The sequence below is a fragment of the Lonchura striata genome, chromosome 6 (assembly GCF_050655825.1).
Source record: "Lonchura striata isolate lonStrDom1 chromosome 6, ASM5065582v1, whole genome shotgun sequence".
NCBI lineage: Eukaryota > Metazoa > Chordata > Aves > Passeriformes > Estrildidae > Lonchura > Lonchura striata.
The window spans coordinates 17,283,732-17,302,811 of NC_140708.1; the positions used below are offsets into that span (position 1 = coordinate 17,283,732).

Genomic DNA, 19,080 nt, shown 5'->3' on the forward strand with positions numbered 1-19,080 from the left:
AAAGCATTTATTGCATTTCTGTAGCTCTTTTTATGGCTTACATTCTACTCTCTATAAATGCATTTAACCAACAGTAACACTGTGAAAGCCCTCCTTGATCAGTCTACTTCAGTTTTTTCTCATAGCTCAATTAACTTTTAAAAATCAAAGATTGTCCTTAAAAACAGGCCAGACCTGAATTACTTCCAGTGTAAGTGCCCATAGTTTATTAAATATGAATACTTAGATTTAGAGTCCTGTGATACATTATTGAGTCACAATTTATTTTAAATAGCTGAGCCCTGTTTCAACTTTGAGACTAAGCAGCTGTGTTTCTGTAGTGCCAGCTACATCACAATTCTAGTCCCCTGACTAGAGCTAGCAAATTTTGTTGCTTGCAAAAGGAGCAGCAGAAAAAGCTCTTTGTGGAGTACTCAAGATCATCTGATGATGGGGAAGGATTTAATTGTATGTCTAATGACAACCAGCAGCTCACATATATCTTACAATGCCTTTGTTAAGTAAGGTTCTTGCATATGCTCTTGGTTGTTCTAATTTAATATCTAGTTCTTTTACAAAACCTAAAGTAGCTGGCTACATTAATTGTTCCAGGAAATACATAGCATACTTTTTTTTGTTTGTTTGAATTAACAGAAAAGTCTTGAGGATTCCAGATAAGATACTGTGAACTTTAATACTGAGCTTTTGACCCAAATGTAATCTAATGCAAATACAAATGGTGCTTCATCAACAGCTTCATCACTGATTGTAGTTAATACCGTACTTAATGGCTTTTCATCTTTTGTTTAATTAAAACAAATAGAAAACTCAATTCTTCTTCACCCCATACTTCAACACTGTTTTATAGACTGATTACAAAGCATGCATGAAAATAAACAGTTCCAGGTGGAAAAAGAAGTTGGAGAGCCACGGGATGTCTCATTCTAATGTACCACCTGAGAGATTTTGAGCAGTTACAGTTAAATTACAGACAACAGCACACGCCAAAGCAGTGATGCAAGTATTCCAAATCCCAAAGTGCTTGCTGCAGCTATTGTATATAAGAAATTATGCCACAGAAATTCTTTTTCTAGAGGGGTATCTCATAGGTAAAGAGCAGTAATTTAGAAATCGCTCCCAGTGTCTTCCCCAGTAGAGCATTTCAAAGCCAATACTCAGGAGAAATATGCAGGAACTGCCTAATACTGAGCAGGCTCCTCTACTACAGGCAGAATATTGGATGACTCAATATTGCTGGAAATGCTGGTATTTAGGTTTTCTAGAAGAAAGTATTTCTTTTTTGACATGTGACGATTTCAGGGGAAAATTGCCACGAAAGAAGTGAGTTGTGCCTATCTTATCTATTATCTAGTAATGTAGTACACAGCCCCTGTGAGATAGTCTTACTTTATAGACTCTAGAGAACAGAGGCTAAAAGGTCAAATGAGAATCAGGCATCTAAAAACTACAAAACTACACCTAAGAGAGCACATACACTGCACCACATTCTCTGCAGACTGGCTACTAATTCCACTTTGTCTTCTGAAAAGCTTCTCCCAAGTGTAAAATTCTTTTAAAACATTAAGTTTTCTTTGGTTTTTTAGTTTTTATTTTTTTTTGTTGTTGAGTGTGTTTACAAACAGTCACTTCACAAGCAACTAAAAAAGAGTAAATCTGGGTACTCTGAAAAGCCAGAAATTATATAATTACTTTTAAAAAAAGGACTTTATTTCCTTTTCAAAAAAAAGGACTTTATTTATTCTCAAGGGCTAAAATAAAATGCATAGTTATTGCATGGTTTTCCCAAAAATGCAACAAAAATAATGAAAAACTATCCAACCCAAACCCCAAAAGTTGCTTTCAGACAAATTTGCATATGCAAATGCACTGGTACAAAGATGTCCCCTAAGTTCTGTTCTAACACAAAAAGTTCAAGTTAGTTAGGCTATCACAGAACTTAGGTACAAGGAATTTAGACTCATTACACTCTCATAGTCCTTTACTAACAAAAAAGCTCTACACTAAAACAAATGTATTGTATTTGTGATTTCTTTAATGTGATGCTGAGGCAAAGAAAGCCTTCGAAAAATCTCCCAGAAACATAAAGCACAGAATGAATGCTCAATCCTGTCTACACTTTATCTCCAGGTTTTGCTTTGACCTAGGTTGTGCAGACAAGAAATACAAATAGCGCTCCTCTACATAATTTGGTAATCAAAAGCTTCACATCATCTTCTTACAGAATGTCCATGTTTTCTCTGAATTAACACAAGTGCTGTGTGATCCTCACCTGATATAAGACTGTACAGGATATCCTCTGATCCATGGTTACACCCATAGTACAACTGCTTTGCATGCAATATATTTCCAATGATGGTTAAAACACAGAACATCAGTGAAATGTTTTCAATGTCAAGAAAAGCCAGCTGTATTTAAATAAACATCAGGCAAGTGTCTGATGAGAGACACGATGTACAAGCTTATCTCTAGGGCATAACTTGAAGCTTGAAAGCACACCCACTTGATCTGAGCACAGATTTGAAGATGGAAGTGTCACTTCACTATGCACAGGGCAACAGCAAAGAGAAAATCTGAGTTTCCTGGTGCTTGCTGTAATTACAGATACCCTGCTGTCCATAGTGCTGAGCAGTGCATGAAACAGCATCGCTCCCCCCAGCAGTGGTGACAAGCATTTCAAGGGGCAAATCTGCCACACACACGCTGCCAGCCTGCACTGCTGGGCTGGGCCCAGACTCACCTGTGAGAGAGGGTGGGTTTCATGGAGCTCATAGAGTTCATGGGGGGTTGCATGGGGAGCTTCCCGGGAGGATCGTTCTGCCGGCTTTTCTGGTGGCGAAGCAGCAGGAGCCGTCCCAGCTCCTCACACCACGATGAAAGCAGTGCTGTGCAAACAGAAGAAATGACAGTGAGCACACATGTGAGGAACCAGCAAAGCCCAGTGCGAGTGCAAGCCACTGTAACAGGAGTCACGAGCTAGACAAACAGCATGAGTGCAAAGCTTGCCCATGAACCACCACTCACACTTTTATCCTATCAAACTGCATCTGGAATTGCCCTACATTATCATTAGAACATTTTTACCCAAGTTACAAACATTCTGCATAGCCCAGGAGGCAAAAGAGAACTTGTTCAAGCACCACAGAGATGAAGAATGGATGAAGCAAAAGGACATGGGATAGTTGTTACACGTCAGATGCAGAATAATTCAATTCACACTAACAGAAACACAACAAAAACATAGAGAAGACATCATTTACAGAGGGGAGCAAAGAGAAAATATCTCTTTTCTGTTCAGCTGATTTTGTTCATAAGATTAATTGGAGACAAACCCATGTGCACAAATTAATTTCCAAAACTGCTATGAGCTACCAGTCTTGAATAGATAAACAGGAGAATGATGTATGGATGCAAAGTCAGGCACTTAAATCTATATCTGACCCAGCACAACCCCTAAATGTGTATTTCCATTATGTGCCTAATCTTGTAGTCAATGAGGGTAATTCTGTGCTTACAGGAAAATTATGCTTATGAACTATGAAGACGCAGAGATTTCTTAGAGGGAAGAAGAGCTTGCAACTCCTTCTAAAGACATGAAAGGGGTCATTATTCCTGAAAATGTGACCTCTCCCTAATGCACCCACACTCAGAGAGACCAGGCCCTGTTATAGAAACTACCTACTCTGTAGTAGTGCCCAGAAAGTGACTGCAAGTGAAACCTGGCTCCCATGAGTGCACCCAGCCAAGGCACCCGACCAAAGCCTCCAGCAACACCCACCCGAGCCTCAAAGCTGCCTGTTTGATTCCAGCATCAGAAGTGACTCTGGTAAAAAGTCAGCCAGGTATGAGAACACAGTGAGGAGTTTAACTGGAACAAAGTGCAGACTAATTGAAAAATCCTGCAGTGGAAAGAAATCAACTTCTCAAGTGCAAGTGTTTGGGCTTTTTTCTTCTTTAAAGGGTGCTTTACAAAAACCCATTGAACAAAAAAATGCTTCATGTTTAATTTTTAACTAAGTGCCTTCCCGAGGTGCTGCAAACTGAACACAAATCAATGGATTATATGGGTGGGTGAGAACCAAAAGACTACTGAAAACTCAAGATGCCATAGAGGTTTAGGGCAGTATGAACTCTAGATGTAATTTCAGGCTTGTGCATTTAAAAGAGACAAGTACAGAATCCTATAAAATTGAGGCTCCTGTTTTCATGTCTTAATTTTCTAATGGTTTTCTTTTCATCAAATAACAATCATAAGCAGTAGCTAACTATCATTTCAGGGTACACCATCTTCTTTTCCCAGTAGCTACTCACATGTATGGTTAACATAGAACAAATTCCAAATTCCAATTGTAAAGTCATATTTGTGGGGCAGAACAAGGAACTTGCTTTACCAAAAACACACTCAAGTATGTTTTTTCAGTACAAGAAGCAACTGGATTTTCTCAAGTTAAATGGCTACACAAGGAAAATATTTATCGCCTGGGCCATTGCTGTGAATTAATCACACATATACACAAAGAAGGGGTAGCAATTTTATTGCATTTGGACAAAGAAGAGGTAGCAATTTTATTGCATTTATCAAGCAGAAGGTCAAGAGCTGTGTTTAGGGAGGCATTTTAGAGCTCTGCTGTGACAAAAGGGGGACATCGCTTCTTTATGCAACTAAATATGGTCACTTGGAAACTGTCAGCCTCACACGGAGCCTACAAAAAGCATTCCCTCAAGCTCTGTGAAACGTTCCAGCAACGAGTGTCAGTCTAAGCTGCTTCTCTATTAGCCAAGGAATCTGTCAACAAGCATTTGATCAAATTATACTCACCTTTTATCCCTGGCATACCATTACTAATGTGCCAGTGACAAAGGCCCCCCTCCCCCTTTCCAGCCGCCTGGAGATACAAATTCCTGCCTCACAGGGTTTCTTCCCTTGCCCACAGCCACTTGAGCTGGGAAACAAGAACAAAGTGTTCTGCTGAACACTTAACGCAGCCATCACGGAGTAATAGTGGATGAGTAATAGTGGATGCTGAGCACTTCCACAGCCGAGTGTAATTACTACAGAATCATCCATCTTAGACGAGGCTATGATGGGAGAAGGGAGTTGCTCCTTCTGCACACCTATGTGCACTTGACAAGTAAGATAAAAAGCAACAACCCAATGGATCTGAGGGCATGAATCTGCAAATAAAAGCCAAACCTGCTTGGGAAAAAAAGCAGCGTAACTCCTGGAAAAAGACTATGCCAATGAGAGCATTGCTTTGGTGAAGTGAAGATAAGAAAACATCTTAATGTGTTGTTATTATTACCAATATCCAGTACACAGATTTATAAAGGGTGAAGTGTAAACCATCAAAGAACAAAGAGGTCCTCAAGATAAGCTGGATGGTTTTATTCTACAGGTTATCTGGAGAGGACTCATGTTTTTAGAAACTAAGAGACTACAGCTAAAAAAATATAGCAAATTTACTCATCCCTATCACAGCACTCGTTATGGTTCAACCTTTCCTCCCTCGGGACATTTCAACTCATGTACCATGTATAATAATCACTCTCTTCCCTGTGTTGGCACTTGTACATGGAATGAAAACAAAGCTGTTTGTAGCCACCTTAGGAGTTACCAGTGACCTGCTCTGTCCTCCCTCTAATGGAGTCTGCTCCCTTCTGCTGGAACACACAGGGCAGCCTCCCATCTCTCCTGCCCCATCCACCTCTGCTGCTTTGCTCGGTAAGAGGAACGTATATCCTGCCAACACACATCTGGTACAGCTGGCTTCTGGAGAACATCACTTCCTGGGCTATCCAAGCAAGATAAAACAAACTCAAAATGAATTTACAGATTACACTATTCATCTTTAGTGTACTTAGTTACTGCTTTTTATGCTGACAGTATTAGGCGTATCTCAACTCATTTACACTCAAAGCACGAGAATTTCAGTATCATACTATAATGAACAGATAAAGCAGCAAGCACAAAGGACAGCTACAGATGGTGCCAACAGTCAGTCTCACCCTCTCATAGCACAGCCAAGCAGCTGCTTTTCCTCCCCCTCCGCCCCTCCTCCTTGTACAACAGGAGCACAGATTTTGCAGATGGACCATCCACACCGTCTCTCGCAGCCCCTTGCTGCGGCAGTTTAATGATCAGATTTAAATCCTGTTCCTCTGCTGCATTGCTAAAATGTCCCCTGCATACAATGATGTGTCATTCCTGCTTAAGTTGAACTCAACTGTTGCAATGAGAGGAAAGGAAGAATCCTTACACATGCACACAGCCCCCAATAAACCCTCTACACAGCCCAGGTGTAAAATACAACCTGGTCAATACACCAAAATTGACATTCTCTTTCAATCCCTGTTCAGTCATAGAGGGCTCTGCTAGCTCATGCAAAAAGATACAGAGTAACAGCAATCAAATAACATACTGACAGTTTAAGTGTATTCACACATTTATTTGGCTTAAAGGGACATTCTCTGGGATGATTGGTGCAATATTTGACCTACTTTTCTCCATCTGCAAAACCTGTATCATTCTTAATGGGATTGCATTTCACTGATCTATTTCCATAGGAATAAATCAATACCGATTTGCTAATGACAACTGCGTTAAGAAACCAACACAGATATGAGCAGCCTCAGCTTTCACATTTGTGAAAAGCAAAAATACAGATTTAAAAATAAGAGAAATTTCAATTACAACTAGCCCAAGGGGTTTCCCTAAGGATGCAAGAGAAAAAAATCGGTTCAGAGATACTCAACTTGCTGCTACCCAGTCCCATTTTTGTTTTTCTATTCTGTGAAGAGGACCAGACATCGCAAGAGTGTCTCAGCACAGAATGTGACTGACCTCTCCTTAAAATACTCATAAATACTCCCACGCACCCAAAGTTGGCAACATTTTAAGTCTTTCTAGATGTGTCCAAGAGTTTTAAATTCTTTCATTGAAAAATATCATAAGACATGGTAACGTATCCACATTGGGATCCTGGGGACAAGGAGGGGAAAGAAGGCTGGAAAGCAGTTTTTTTCCCCCCAGTCAGCCCAAGTCACATTTTAAGCATTTCTCTGCAACCACAGAGCTAAGCCTTGCTTGAAAGAGAAAGGAGGCAATTGTTATTTAATCCCTTGCCTCTAGGAGCCAAGTCTTTAAGAACATGCCAAATATCACAAGATTTGCGACACAATTATTAGGACCGGCCACATCCCCTGGTACCGTTCCTTTCCTGTAAGGGCCCTTTTGTGCCGAAAACCTGCCAGGCAGTACAGAAAGAAAGGCCTCCACTGCTTGCTCCATGGCACCTTTCCATCCCTTACAGCCACGACTGCCCATCACCCAGCAGCAATATCACAACTGCTCTGTAAGTGCTGGGGCCCTTCCATTTGGAAAATCAAGGAGCTTGAGCTGGGTGAAGCCACAGATCATACCCAGGCTGCTTGCCCCACTTAATACTTCTTGACAACAAATGATGCTGGCATACCTGTAAATATTACATAATGGATGGTGATAAAGCAGGTCAAATGTCATTTTATAGCCATAGCACAGAAGAGTGGTACAGCCCATTATAACCCTTTTTGGGCCAGGGACCAGAAAACATCAAGAAACCAGGGTGTGCAGTCAGTGCTACCCCACAGAGGCACTGCTGCAGTTCACCAGCTGCACCCAGCCCGGCCCTGGGAGCCGCAATCTGGCACTGCAAAGTGCCTCAGGAAGCACCTCCGAGTGCAGGAGCTGCAGCTCCCTAGAAAGCAAAATACAGAGAAGCACAGCGCTAATCTATTTACCCATTATGATACCCTAGTATTAGTTACAGCTTATCACCTCAGTAAATCGCTGCCTCTTGTTAGGGAACATGCTTAAAGGTGCAGCAAACTGTTATTTACAGGCAGACACTGTATTTACAGCCACAAAGGCAGGTGAGGAGGGGATAGGACAACAGCTCAGTAATTTCAATGCCTTCTGCTTCCCGGGAGACTGCTGGAAGAGCACAATAGGATTACTGCTTCCTTGCTGCAGTTAAGCTGCAGTAGATAGTTCAATAGGCAGACTGGCAGATCCGTATTTCTTATTCGCTGCAATGAAAATATTAGGAAAAAGGAGGAGTTTGATTTGGAGGACTATCTGTTCAGCACCACCTCACTAGATTGGTTTCATGTCTCAGAAGGAAATGCATTTGGCTGAAAATATATTTACAGCATAAGTAAGAAAATACATAATTTTTCACCAATCATATCCATTAATTTTATATTGCTTTTAGAAACAAGTTTGTATTTTTTTACATGGAGAATTTCAGATAAGTAGAATACAGAGCTACCAAATGCTTTCTGCTCTCTCCTCTACAGACTGTAATCTAAATACAGTTTTTATAAAGCATCCGGTGAGGTAATTTGGTGGGGAGGAAAGGAAAGTAGCAATGAGGTGTGAATTAGAGAAGTGGAAATAACTATTGTGTTGGTTATTTAGAGAAGTTATTTTTTCTATATAGAAAATGGAGACTATATCACGTTTGGAAAAATCTACTGAAAATGTTAACTATGTAAAGCTGAATATGCTGACAGTATTAGGAAAAATAAGGTCAATTGCATTAAAAGGATGGAATCTTTGCAATTTTGTGAAACTGGAAATCAGAGGTTTTCCATGTGTTTTAAAGGCCATTTTGCTTTTAAAAAACTAGGAAATTGAGAGAGGGAGAAACCACTCATGTCAGACTATTTCAAGGACTGATTTTTCTGCAGCTCTCCTCCTCACAGACCCCAACAGAGCTTGGCAATGGCCGGCTCACCTGTGGGACAGTCGGTCACGGCAGCAAAGCAGGGACACAAACCTGGGATGTAACAGTCCATAGCAGAGATTTGTGTTTGTCCCTCCTCTGCAGTTCTCCCAAGGCATTGCTCCATGGCCTGGCCCTGCCACAGACCAGCCCTACCCTGTCATGACATGAACTCCTGCTCAGTGTCTGCCTCAACACTGACAGCACTAAAAGCTTATATACAAAGCCAATTACAAAGCAAAAGTACTAATTTCTCAGCAGTCTGCTGTTCAACATGGACTCAAAGCCAATCTCAGGGAGTCCTTCCCTCCTCCCAGGCCTATCTCTCCTGCTGCCAGCAGATGCCCACTTTGCACACAGCAGCCCAGGCACAGAGACAGTGCTTACTCCCAGGTGTTTGCTGCCACCTCATCTCAGGAGGTTTGCACCCCAACAGACTGCTTTTCTGGAGCACCTGAGGATTGTGACTGCTCTTCTCTATCAGGCGAAATCAGTGGTGTTAGCTTAGAAGTCCAAGTAAGTTGGATGAAATGGACTGATTTTATCGATAAAGTGCCAGCACAAACCTGCTCCCTGTAGGGAGGATAGCCCCCTCCAAAGGCACACAGATTTAAAAAGTCCTCATCCCAGCAACTGCACAACAAACTGCATGGAACTGAATTCCCCAGCAGAGCAAAGGGGCAGCTGGCTCAGATCCTCTTTTGGGAGGCATGAACTACCCTGCTAATGATAACAGGAACACAAAGTTGACAGCCACAATTCAACACTGTGGAACAAGGCATGATACACATTTCTAACCATAATATCCAAGTAATGCCTTTTATCAAGAATGCCTCCTTCATTACACGATAGCTATAGCTGTGTCCTGCAGAAATATACAGCTTTGCCTCAGTAGGATCTATAATGCAATTATGTATCACAATTGAAAAACAAAAAATCATGCAGGTTTGTAGGAAAATAGATGAAGGGAATGCCTAATTAAACTGAATGTAGTATCACATTAATTAACAGAGATTTTATTCAATAAAACCCTTACTGCAAACCTGAGAGTTACTCAGCATGTGATTTCAGTACTGCTGCATGAGACTGACACCATGTACAAAGACTGACTGGTCTTGAATATGGGTCCAGCTTGCCTTGGCATATCTTCAATTCTTCACAAATACCTCTCAAGACACATATATATGTAGGCTTCCCCAAAGGCTCTTGCCAACTGGAATAGTACATGCTGGAGATACAGATTTGAATACTGCTATCCTCACCTCATGCTTTCAGTGGAACTGGGATTCCCTCATTTCCTTCTACACTTGCCAAAACTTGGCAGAGGATCTTACCAGATTCACTACATTAACTTTGAAGTAATACATTACAAAACATAGCAACAATGGCTCAATTTGGCAAGCACAAAACACTCTGTACAGATCCAGATAAAATATGTAAACATCTCATTTAGGCTTAGCTCTGCCCAAGCTGCTACATCTGAAAGCACAGCCCATTACATAAAGAGAAGACAATACTGGTGAAAGGCTACCAGCAAGTGAATCTTGGATAAGTCTTTTCGAGGAAATGCACTCCAATAGCATTAGACTGCTTGTTTTCTTACTCATCCAATTGTTGGTTTCACTGCTTAGACTTCAAACAACAGCATCTTTCATTACTGCTGTACACTTCTGTTTTGTAATACCAGTTCTAGTCATCAACAGATTTAATACATAATCCAGACACCTGAAAAATGGGACTGACACACTTGAACCCATCTTTGTGTACAGACAAAGCAGTGACCTACAGGTGAGAGGCTCAGTTTCATTTAATCCATCCTCAGTCCTCCAATTACTACCGTAAACAACTCCTGAGCAAACACCATCACTAACACCTAAAAGTGCTAGGAAAAAACCCAACAGATAATTTAACAAGAGCTGGAACACAAGGAAGCCATGCACGATCAGAACAATGATAGACATCTGGAAGAGGGAAAACCTGGTGTCTGTCATTAAAAGAAAGAAAGGAATACCTGCAGAATTGGAGGTTCAGCTTCCCATCATTGAAACCTAATCCAAATTATTCAAAAGGACCAAAAGGACAGTAAAAAATTAATAACAACCAAAATTGACTTTTCAGAAACAAATCATGCCTTACCTCTGTACTTTCTTTATGCTAGCAGACAACAGACCAGGAGTGTAGATTAGTTTGATTTTAGTCAGGCTTTAGTGCTGCTTAACATGACATTCTCATAATCAATGGGAATAAACAAAGGAAATTAGGTCTAGCTGAACACAACATAAAATGGAAGGAAACTTAAGGCTTACCAAACTATTAAACCAAGAGTCACTAATAGAAATGAGCGTTACCAGATTCCTCAGAGGGCCAATGAAGGCAGTAGCTGTGCTGTGCTGCCAAAGCACACCCAGCCAAGCCTCCCCGGCTGCATGAGTGGGACCCAAGCCTGGGAGAGGCACAGTTCTTTCTCTCTACTCCACCACAGTGTACAGCCACAGAAGGGGGAGAAAAGTAATCAGAATAATTAAAAAAAACCCTATCAACATACCCTGCAAGTAATGATTACATGGATTAAGGCTTTTGGTGGGCTTGGTTTGAGCTTTCTTTTTCACAAGAGGGAAGACTGACAGCGGCATTCTGATTTACTGAGTAACAAAGCATTAACTACATCCAAAGCAGAAACACCAATCATATAGAGCTAAAAAAGACACAGGTTAGATATTAGGAGCATGCTAATGCTCTTTAATACCCTAAGGGGTAAGGTGAGGAATTTCCATAAATGGAGATGCAGAGGAAGGGTCAGATACAGATCTAGGGAGAATGGATTTGTCAGCTAAGGGGGCATGGCACAGATGACTTTTTGAAGTCTTTTAGAATCAAATGAAATCTGTGTTTGTGAACAGAGGAAATTCAATCAGTCTGCATTAGGAAAGTATTTAAATCTGGCTTGTATTCACAGTTATCCAAAAAAGGCATCTCAGCTACAGTGTGGGAGCTCCTGTAGAGACTGCTGAAGTGGCCATCCAGCTACATGGTTTACTGGCTGTTTTAAAGATGAAAGAAATGGAGAGCAGGTGATGTGCTGAAGGTCACACCATTTGTGACAGCACAGAGTCACAGAACAGAGGGGATCATACACCTTCCTCTCTTTGCAAGGAAAAACCACAACCACCACATCAAGGGGTTACTGCTCTGTGCCCGCAGTCTCTATGCCTGCCATGGAACATTTTCAAACAACAACTGTAAAACATCTGGAGAGGCTTTCAAGGAAGGGAAAAAAATTACAGAAACCACACAACCAAAATTTATAGCAGAAACGTGTTTCCAAAGTTAACACTGCGCAGCCAGAACTCAGAAGGACCAAAAGCTATTTTAAGAACTTTAGTGTTTTTGGTTCTGCCGTCTTGCTTTTTGTTTTAACTTTACATTATTTTATATTTTTACAGGAAAAGAATGTTTTATCAGGTGTCCTTTTTTTTTTTTTTTGTATGACTAGTGTAATATAAACTTTGCCAACTTCTAACTGCATTTTTTAAGGAAAAAAATGCTCACTTTCAAAGTTGGGGGTTACAGGATCATTTTTCATACTATCCAAACTTTGTAGTTGAACAGAACTAAGCTAGAAGTACTCTAACCCCATCCTTCTACTCACTCATCATTCTGAAAGAAATATTACAACTGTGTAAAACAATCTCTAAGTACTGAACATGAAAACAATTAAGGACAGCAGGAAAGAGAAACTCAGCCCAGAGCAGCTTTGGCTTAACTGATTTCTGCTCAAACAATACAGGGCAGACAGACGTGAGCATGTACTACAGTTTCAAGGCAGCAATGCTTCCCATTACACTGTCCAGATGATGAAGTAGTTTTCTAACAGAGTCATAACTTCTCTTTTTTCCCCTCTGAGTCCCACCAACTCCACAAACCTTGTCATCTTCCGTTACTAGCAACCTGCTCTGCTCCTCTGGTACTAATCACCTTTTCCTGAGAACTGCCTAATTAATTAACATTCAATTAATATACCAAAGTCAAATACCAAATAATTGTTCCCAAGCTGCACTGGGAACTTGGTAACTAATCTGAGCAAGAGAAAGGCTTCTATATCCTTAAAGTTCCATTTCCTCTAGCTATGTCTTCTGGGCTAATGGACGTTTCCCACCTGAAATATGGTTATATTACAGGAGCAGACTTTGTGAGCCATGGATGCTCTTGCTAAGGCATTTTGATACCCCTAAAGATTCCACACACACTATGTTTATTTATTACCAAAAAAGAAAAAGTAGCAAATCACCTATGCCCTGCTACAATTAGGGCCACATAGAAAACACAGGATGGCATAAAATAAGAAACACCTAAATAACCCTACCCTGATCCTCAGATTATTTTAGCTGTAGTTTCACAATACAAAGTGTTCAGAAGCAGTACTACCTTGAGGTAGCCCCATTTTATGCTGTCTGTGCTCATGCTCTGCTGTAGCTTGCACACTCCCAGATGTGCTAAAGCATTTCTTTGTGTGACCACCCTGAGAACCCAACCAGCTTTTTTTTTTTTTACCCCCTTCCATTAAAAAAAAAAAAAAAAATCTTTTTTTTCCTTGTCTCTCTTCCTTAAAAATACTTTTCCCCCCGACATGTATTTGATTTTTCCCCAGCCACATGAAATCCCTGCTGTGGCTGAAGAGGCAGGAGCAGGCAGCTGCTCCCTCGCACAGACACTGCCCCAAGACAGGGCTGGAATGCACACGGAGCAGCCTCAGTTCAATTAGCTGAGCTACAAGCACACAGCAGCAAGAGACTTTTATTTAAAAGCCTAACGATGAACATTAGTTTTAGACATATTAGAAATTGCTGTTTCCTTGTCTTCAGGGGAATGTTTATCATTTTACATAGGTAGAAAGAGGTTATCTATCTAAGAGGGGAGAGGTATAAAAATGAACGTGGCTAATTGCTTTTTACAAGCATCTAGGGAAGAAGCTGGTAGAAATCACAGCCCAGACTGATTTTTCAATCTTTTGTTTCTCTGTCTGAAAATAAAAAAGAACTGGGAAAGAGGGCAAGGGTTATCTGTGACCACCTTTTCTTCTGGACATTTGCCAAAGAGAAGCCTGCCTAAATTCTCACAGAGGACACCTGGCTGGCCTCTCCCCGCACACAAGTGCTATGATTTCAGGACTGAAGTGCTGTAAGATAATGTCATCACTGCTCCTGCCATCTATAAATAACTGCATTTGGATCTAGCCGAGTCACGTGGAAAAGCTGGCCAGCAGCACATACATGTATACAAGCGTGCCTTTGGAAACCCAAATAATTCTAATAATATTGCATAGAATAAGCTTTAGCTTTCCAAATTTAGCTCTGGTCCATGCACTCACTCTAGCTCACAGAAGACTGCTATTATTTCTTTTTTTTAATACTGTTCTTCCTTTGCAAGCTGCTGACTAGGGCATTAGCGGGGTGAAAAAAATAATAATAAAAGCGTGCAAAAGCGTCTCGTGTGCTGCTGCGCAGACAGGCTGCTCAGAGAGGCAGACAAGAATCAATCGCTCCGGCAGCTCGGCGAACCCGCCCGCCCCTCTCATTGACATCTTCCCCCAGCCCTGAAAAGGCGCATGGGCCCGAGCGCGGCGGCGGGAGCGGTGGGCGGGGAACGGCGGCCAGACAGCCCGGCACGGGTGCCACCCTAGCGGCTCCCGATCCAGCACGGCACGGGTGCCACCCTAGCGGCTCCCGATCCAGAACAGCACGGGTGCCACCCTAGCGGCTCCCGATCCAGCCCAGCACGGGTGCCACCCTAGCGACTCCCGATCCAGCACGGCACGGGTGCCACCCTAGCGGCTCCCGATCCAGCGATCCAGCACGGCACGGGTGCCACCCTAGCGGCTCCCGATCCAGCACGGCACGGGTGCCACCCTGGAGCGCTCCCGATCCAGCACGGCACGGGTGCCACCCTAGCGGCTCCCGATCCAGCACGGCACGGATGCCACCCTGGAGTGGATCCCGATCCAGCACAGCACGGGTGCCACCCTAGCGGCTCCCGATCCAGCCCAGCACGGGTGCCACCCTAGCGGCTCCCGATCCAGCACGGTACGGATGCCACCCTGGAGTGGATCCCGATCCAGCACGGCACGGATGCCACCCTGGAGTGGATCCCGATCCAGCACGGCACGGATGCCACCCTGGAGTGGATCCCGATCCAGCACGGCACGGGTGCCACCCTGGAGCGGATCCCGATCCAGCACGGCACGGATGCCACCCTGGAGTGGATCCCGATCCAGCACAGCACGGGTGCCACCCTAGCGGCTCCCGATCCAGCCCAGCACGGGTGCCACCCTAGCGGCTCCCGATCCAGCACGGCACGGGTGCCACCCTGGAGCGGATCCCGATCCAGCACGGCACGGGTGCCACCCTAGCGGCTCCCGATCCAGCAGGGCACGGGTGCCACCCTGGAGCGCTCCCGATCCAGCGATCCAGCCCAGCACGGATGCCACCCTGGAGTGGATCCCGATCCAGCACGGCACGGGTGCCACCCTGGAGCGCTCCCGATCCAGAACGGCACGGGTGCCACCCTGGAGCGCTCCCGATCCAGCAGGGCACGGGTGCCACCCTAGCGGCTCCCGATCCAGAACGGCACGGGTGCCACCCTGGAGCGGATCCCGATCCAGCCCAGCGCGGATCCCAGGCGGGAGCGGCTCCCGATGCTGCGCCGAGCTGCAGCTGGAGCCGGCTCTGCCTCCCGGGAACGGAGCGGGCTGGGGCGGCAGAGGAAGTAACACACCCCAGTCACACACGGAACCAGATTTTAGCATCGATTTTCTACAGCAAATCTGTCAGAGCAGTGCAAAAGGATGATTTTAAAAATAAAAGAAACAAACAAATTTTTGGATGCTTAAACAATCCCACGGCAGTAGTAACAAACACAAACAGGAAACCAGTTCAAATGAGCTGTGTGCAGCTCCTCGGGGCATTTTCTGCAAAAATGACTGGAATACAACCTGACATGACCAACAGAGCCTGCAGTTTAAGCAAGGCTGTAATACCCACGAGACATTATCGGGGTAAGATTTTCATCTTTGGAAGCTAAAGCTGAGGAGAGCATGTACTGAGGAGGAGAAGATAAAGGAAGAGAGAGGGCGGCGAGGGACACCGAGTATTTCCCAAGACTTCAAGCGCCGTTAATTCTGCAGAGCATTTCCCAGGAACAGAGATTCTGTTCCACTGCCTGTAGAAAAGCAGCAGTTTGTAAAAAAGCACTGAGCAAACATCCTATATAAATAGCAACCATGTCTATTTCATGTTCCCAGAAGATCTGGAAAGAAGAATCACAATCAGAACGGACATCAGAACATAAAATATTACTGTTAAACACCCACACTAAGATGCTATCCAAGCACATGGTGAATAAAATTCTACCTTCTTGGTCAAAATGATTTTCCTTCCAACTTCCTACTGAAGTTGGTTGGAAATATTGTGGTCTGAAGCTCAGTCTCTTACATTACATTTACACAGCCTCTACCAATACAATATTTTCTCCTTCAATACAACACTTCAAGTGTACAATACAAAATGTATCTTCTCCTTCATACATTAAGAAATATTTCCATGTTAGTCTAGCAGATATTTTTAATTTTACTGATATAAACTAAGAAATGTGGGAAAGTGCCTACAGGAGAGGATAAAACCAAGAGAAATTAGAGCGAAAGATAAGGTAATATGTTAAGGCTTCTGAAAGGTTACAGATGTGTTATTGCATATAGACTATGCCCGGCTACTTAATGTCTGAGGTCTAAATAAATGGCCTTTCACAAACACAGAAGGACAGGCTCCTTCCATAAGGAACTTGAAAGAAATGCAATAGAATTTCAAAACCAAGATGTCACAGACAAAAATTTCTCATGGAAATCAGCACAGGAGTGTTTTCTGAAAGGAGCTGGTTGAATAAAAGAACAAATTTGCAGTTGAGTATTATGAAATTTTCTCTAAGGGGAATAAACATAAGGGTGGAGAAAGAGATGAGTAACAGAAGCCCAGGGAACAAGGACAAAGAGAACAAGGACCAGACCTGAAGGTGCTGTCTACTTAATGAGACGAGAGAAGGTACTAAGATGGGCTCCAAGAAGGTGGAATTTTATCATGTACCCCCACATCCCCCCTCTCTGCATACTTTTCATCCTGTATTTTACTTTAAGAACAGATTTCTATTACATTTTCTTCCTGATTAGAGGTTTTCCATGTAAAAAAGGCCTCCAAAAGCCAAAACATGTCAATTTGGCCCAATTCAAATAATATTTTAATGCAATACGCATCTAATCTTGCCTATTGCAATATAAAACAATCTGCATTAGCAATCTGCAGTTTGATCCTATGAAAACTAGGAATTACAACACTTAAAAATATCACATAGTGTTGAGAACATCTAGTTTATTCTTTCTTGGATTTCTCATGGATTGTCAAGATCAATTCAGGATACCAGCTCCAGTTCCACTGGCTGTCAAGAAGCAAAAGAAACAAAATTAAAAAAACAGGCACTGCAGCTTGATTGTAGTGTTGGCCAAAACAAAATGGTAAAATCCCCCTTTTTTAAACTTCTTACACAGCATAGTTGTTCTCTCTCTGTCTTCTGAGTCATATCTGTTCATGTTACCAAGAAAGCCCCACAGAGCCAATATCACTAGGGAAGAACAAGATGTATTTTCAACAAGACTGTTAGCTGATTCCAGTAGCTGAAAAACCCTTTTTTTTTTTTTTCCAGAAACTATGAAAGAAGCAGAAGAAACACTCTGCATTTCAGCTTCCAGCTACTATAATTCATGAACCAGGGATATTTGGTGTTAAAAGGGAACAGCAGACATTGTTGGTCTTTATAGGAAGGTAATATTTGAAAGACCTTTCAAAAGCGTTTCCTTCTACCTTTAGAAGTACGTACAGTCATTAGGCCAGAAATATTGTTATTTCCAGAATATCCAAAAAATCCTATGTGTCAACATTAATACAAAACATTTTAAAGGTAGCAATAATAATAATACAAATTAAAAAAAAATAAAAATACAGAATATTTTCAAATTGTAAAATGCTTCAGGTTTTGAGAAGTGATATTCACTTCTAAATATCCATGCACATGTTAGTAATTATCTGTATCAATTATTGTATAACATAAGTATTCTACATCAGATGTTTCTCTAATGCAGAGTTGAGCACTACCAAGTTATCAAGACCACACATTCTAAAAGATATACATGTAAACAAAGCATTTCTTTTATCTGCAAGTCACTGATAAACACTAGCTAATCCTCACCTAATCCTGTGAAGAGAACATCATCCTGGCTTCACAAAGAGGGAATCTAAGGCAGTGAACTAATCCTTTGGGGAAAATACTCTGGTTAGAATGCCAGGGAGACTGTTTCCTGGTGAGGGACACTGAGGTACTGCCTGGGAGGGCTATGTGAAAATTTCTGTCCCTTCTGACACATTTCTGCTGCCAAGACTATCTACACCTCCTGAGGAACCGCTTGGGGCAAATGCTGACAAAAAGACCAGGAAGGAGAGAATGAGTTTGGACATCTACACAGAAACAGGATTTTCCCATCTATACATTAGGGTGTCTTGAATGGAGAGGGGAACTTCTCTGTAGTAGGATAATGCCAGTCAATAAGGACATACATTCACAACATCCTGAAGAAGAGAGGATCAATGCACTCAACATCAGATGAGGGATTAAAGGCTCTTTTCCTAGCCTGGATGCAGACCACTAGACCATGCTAATCTGACAGGAGGAGTTCCTGCAAGGCAGCTGAAAAAAGCACAGATTCATGTAGCAGAAAATAAAGCAGGCATTCTAAAAGCTCACTGCAAATTCTTGCCCAAGCAAACACACCACTGAACACTGGAGAATAAATAACAACAAAGTAGCAAAGTCTAAAAATCTTCCTTTTTAAGTGGCCTTCATGCACATGTATGTTCTGGGAACTCTGCAGCCTGTTTGACACCCGGAGCAGTGACCACAGACAGCTCCAGCACCAGTCCATCAACCCGAGCAGATCATTAAACAGAAAAAAGGGGCTTCAAAGCTGAAACCTACCATCAAGCAATCAAAGCTTTAAAGTGAAATAGTCTAGTTCACTGCAGTATTTATAAAAGGTTGTATCTCAAAGCTTTCATGGAGTACAGGCCTAAGCCCCTGCTATTACAGACTGGAATAAACTAGTAGAGAAGGTACATTTTAGAAAGCCTTGTAAAGCAAAAATGTATTTCATCCTGTAAAAATCTAAGAATCAAAAAGGATAGGAGAACACAACATGGGTAAGCCAAAATGAACAGTTTGGTAAGAT

General features: G+C 42.4%; 1 protein-coding gene across 31 annotated transcripts in view; it reads right to left on the reverse strand.

Moving 5' to 3' along the window:
• The window catches only part of ZMIZ1 (zinc finger MIZ-type containing 1), a 335,481-nt gene that overhangs the window by 48,770 nt on the left and 267,631 nt on the right, over positions 1-19,080 (reverse strand). For all 31 annotated transcript variants that reach the window (XM_085583388.1, XM_085583392.1, XM_085583390.1 and 28 more), the window contains one exon: positions 2,738-2,882. In XM_085583388.1, the coding sequence (XP_085439514.1) occupies positions 2,738-2,882 (145 nt within the window). The remainder of the gene's footprint in view (positions 1-2,737; positions 2,883-19,080) is intronic.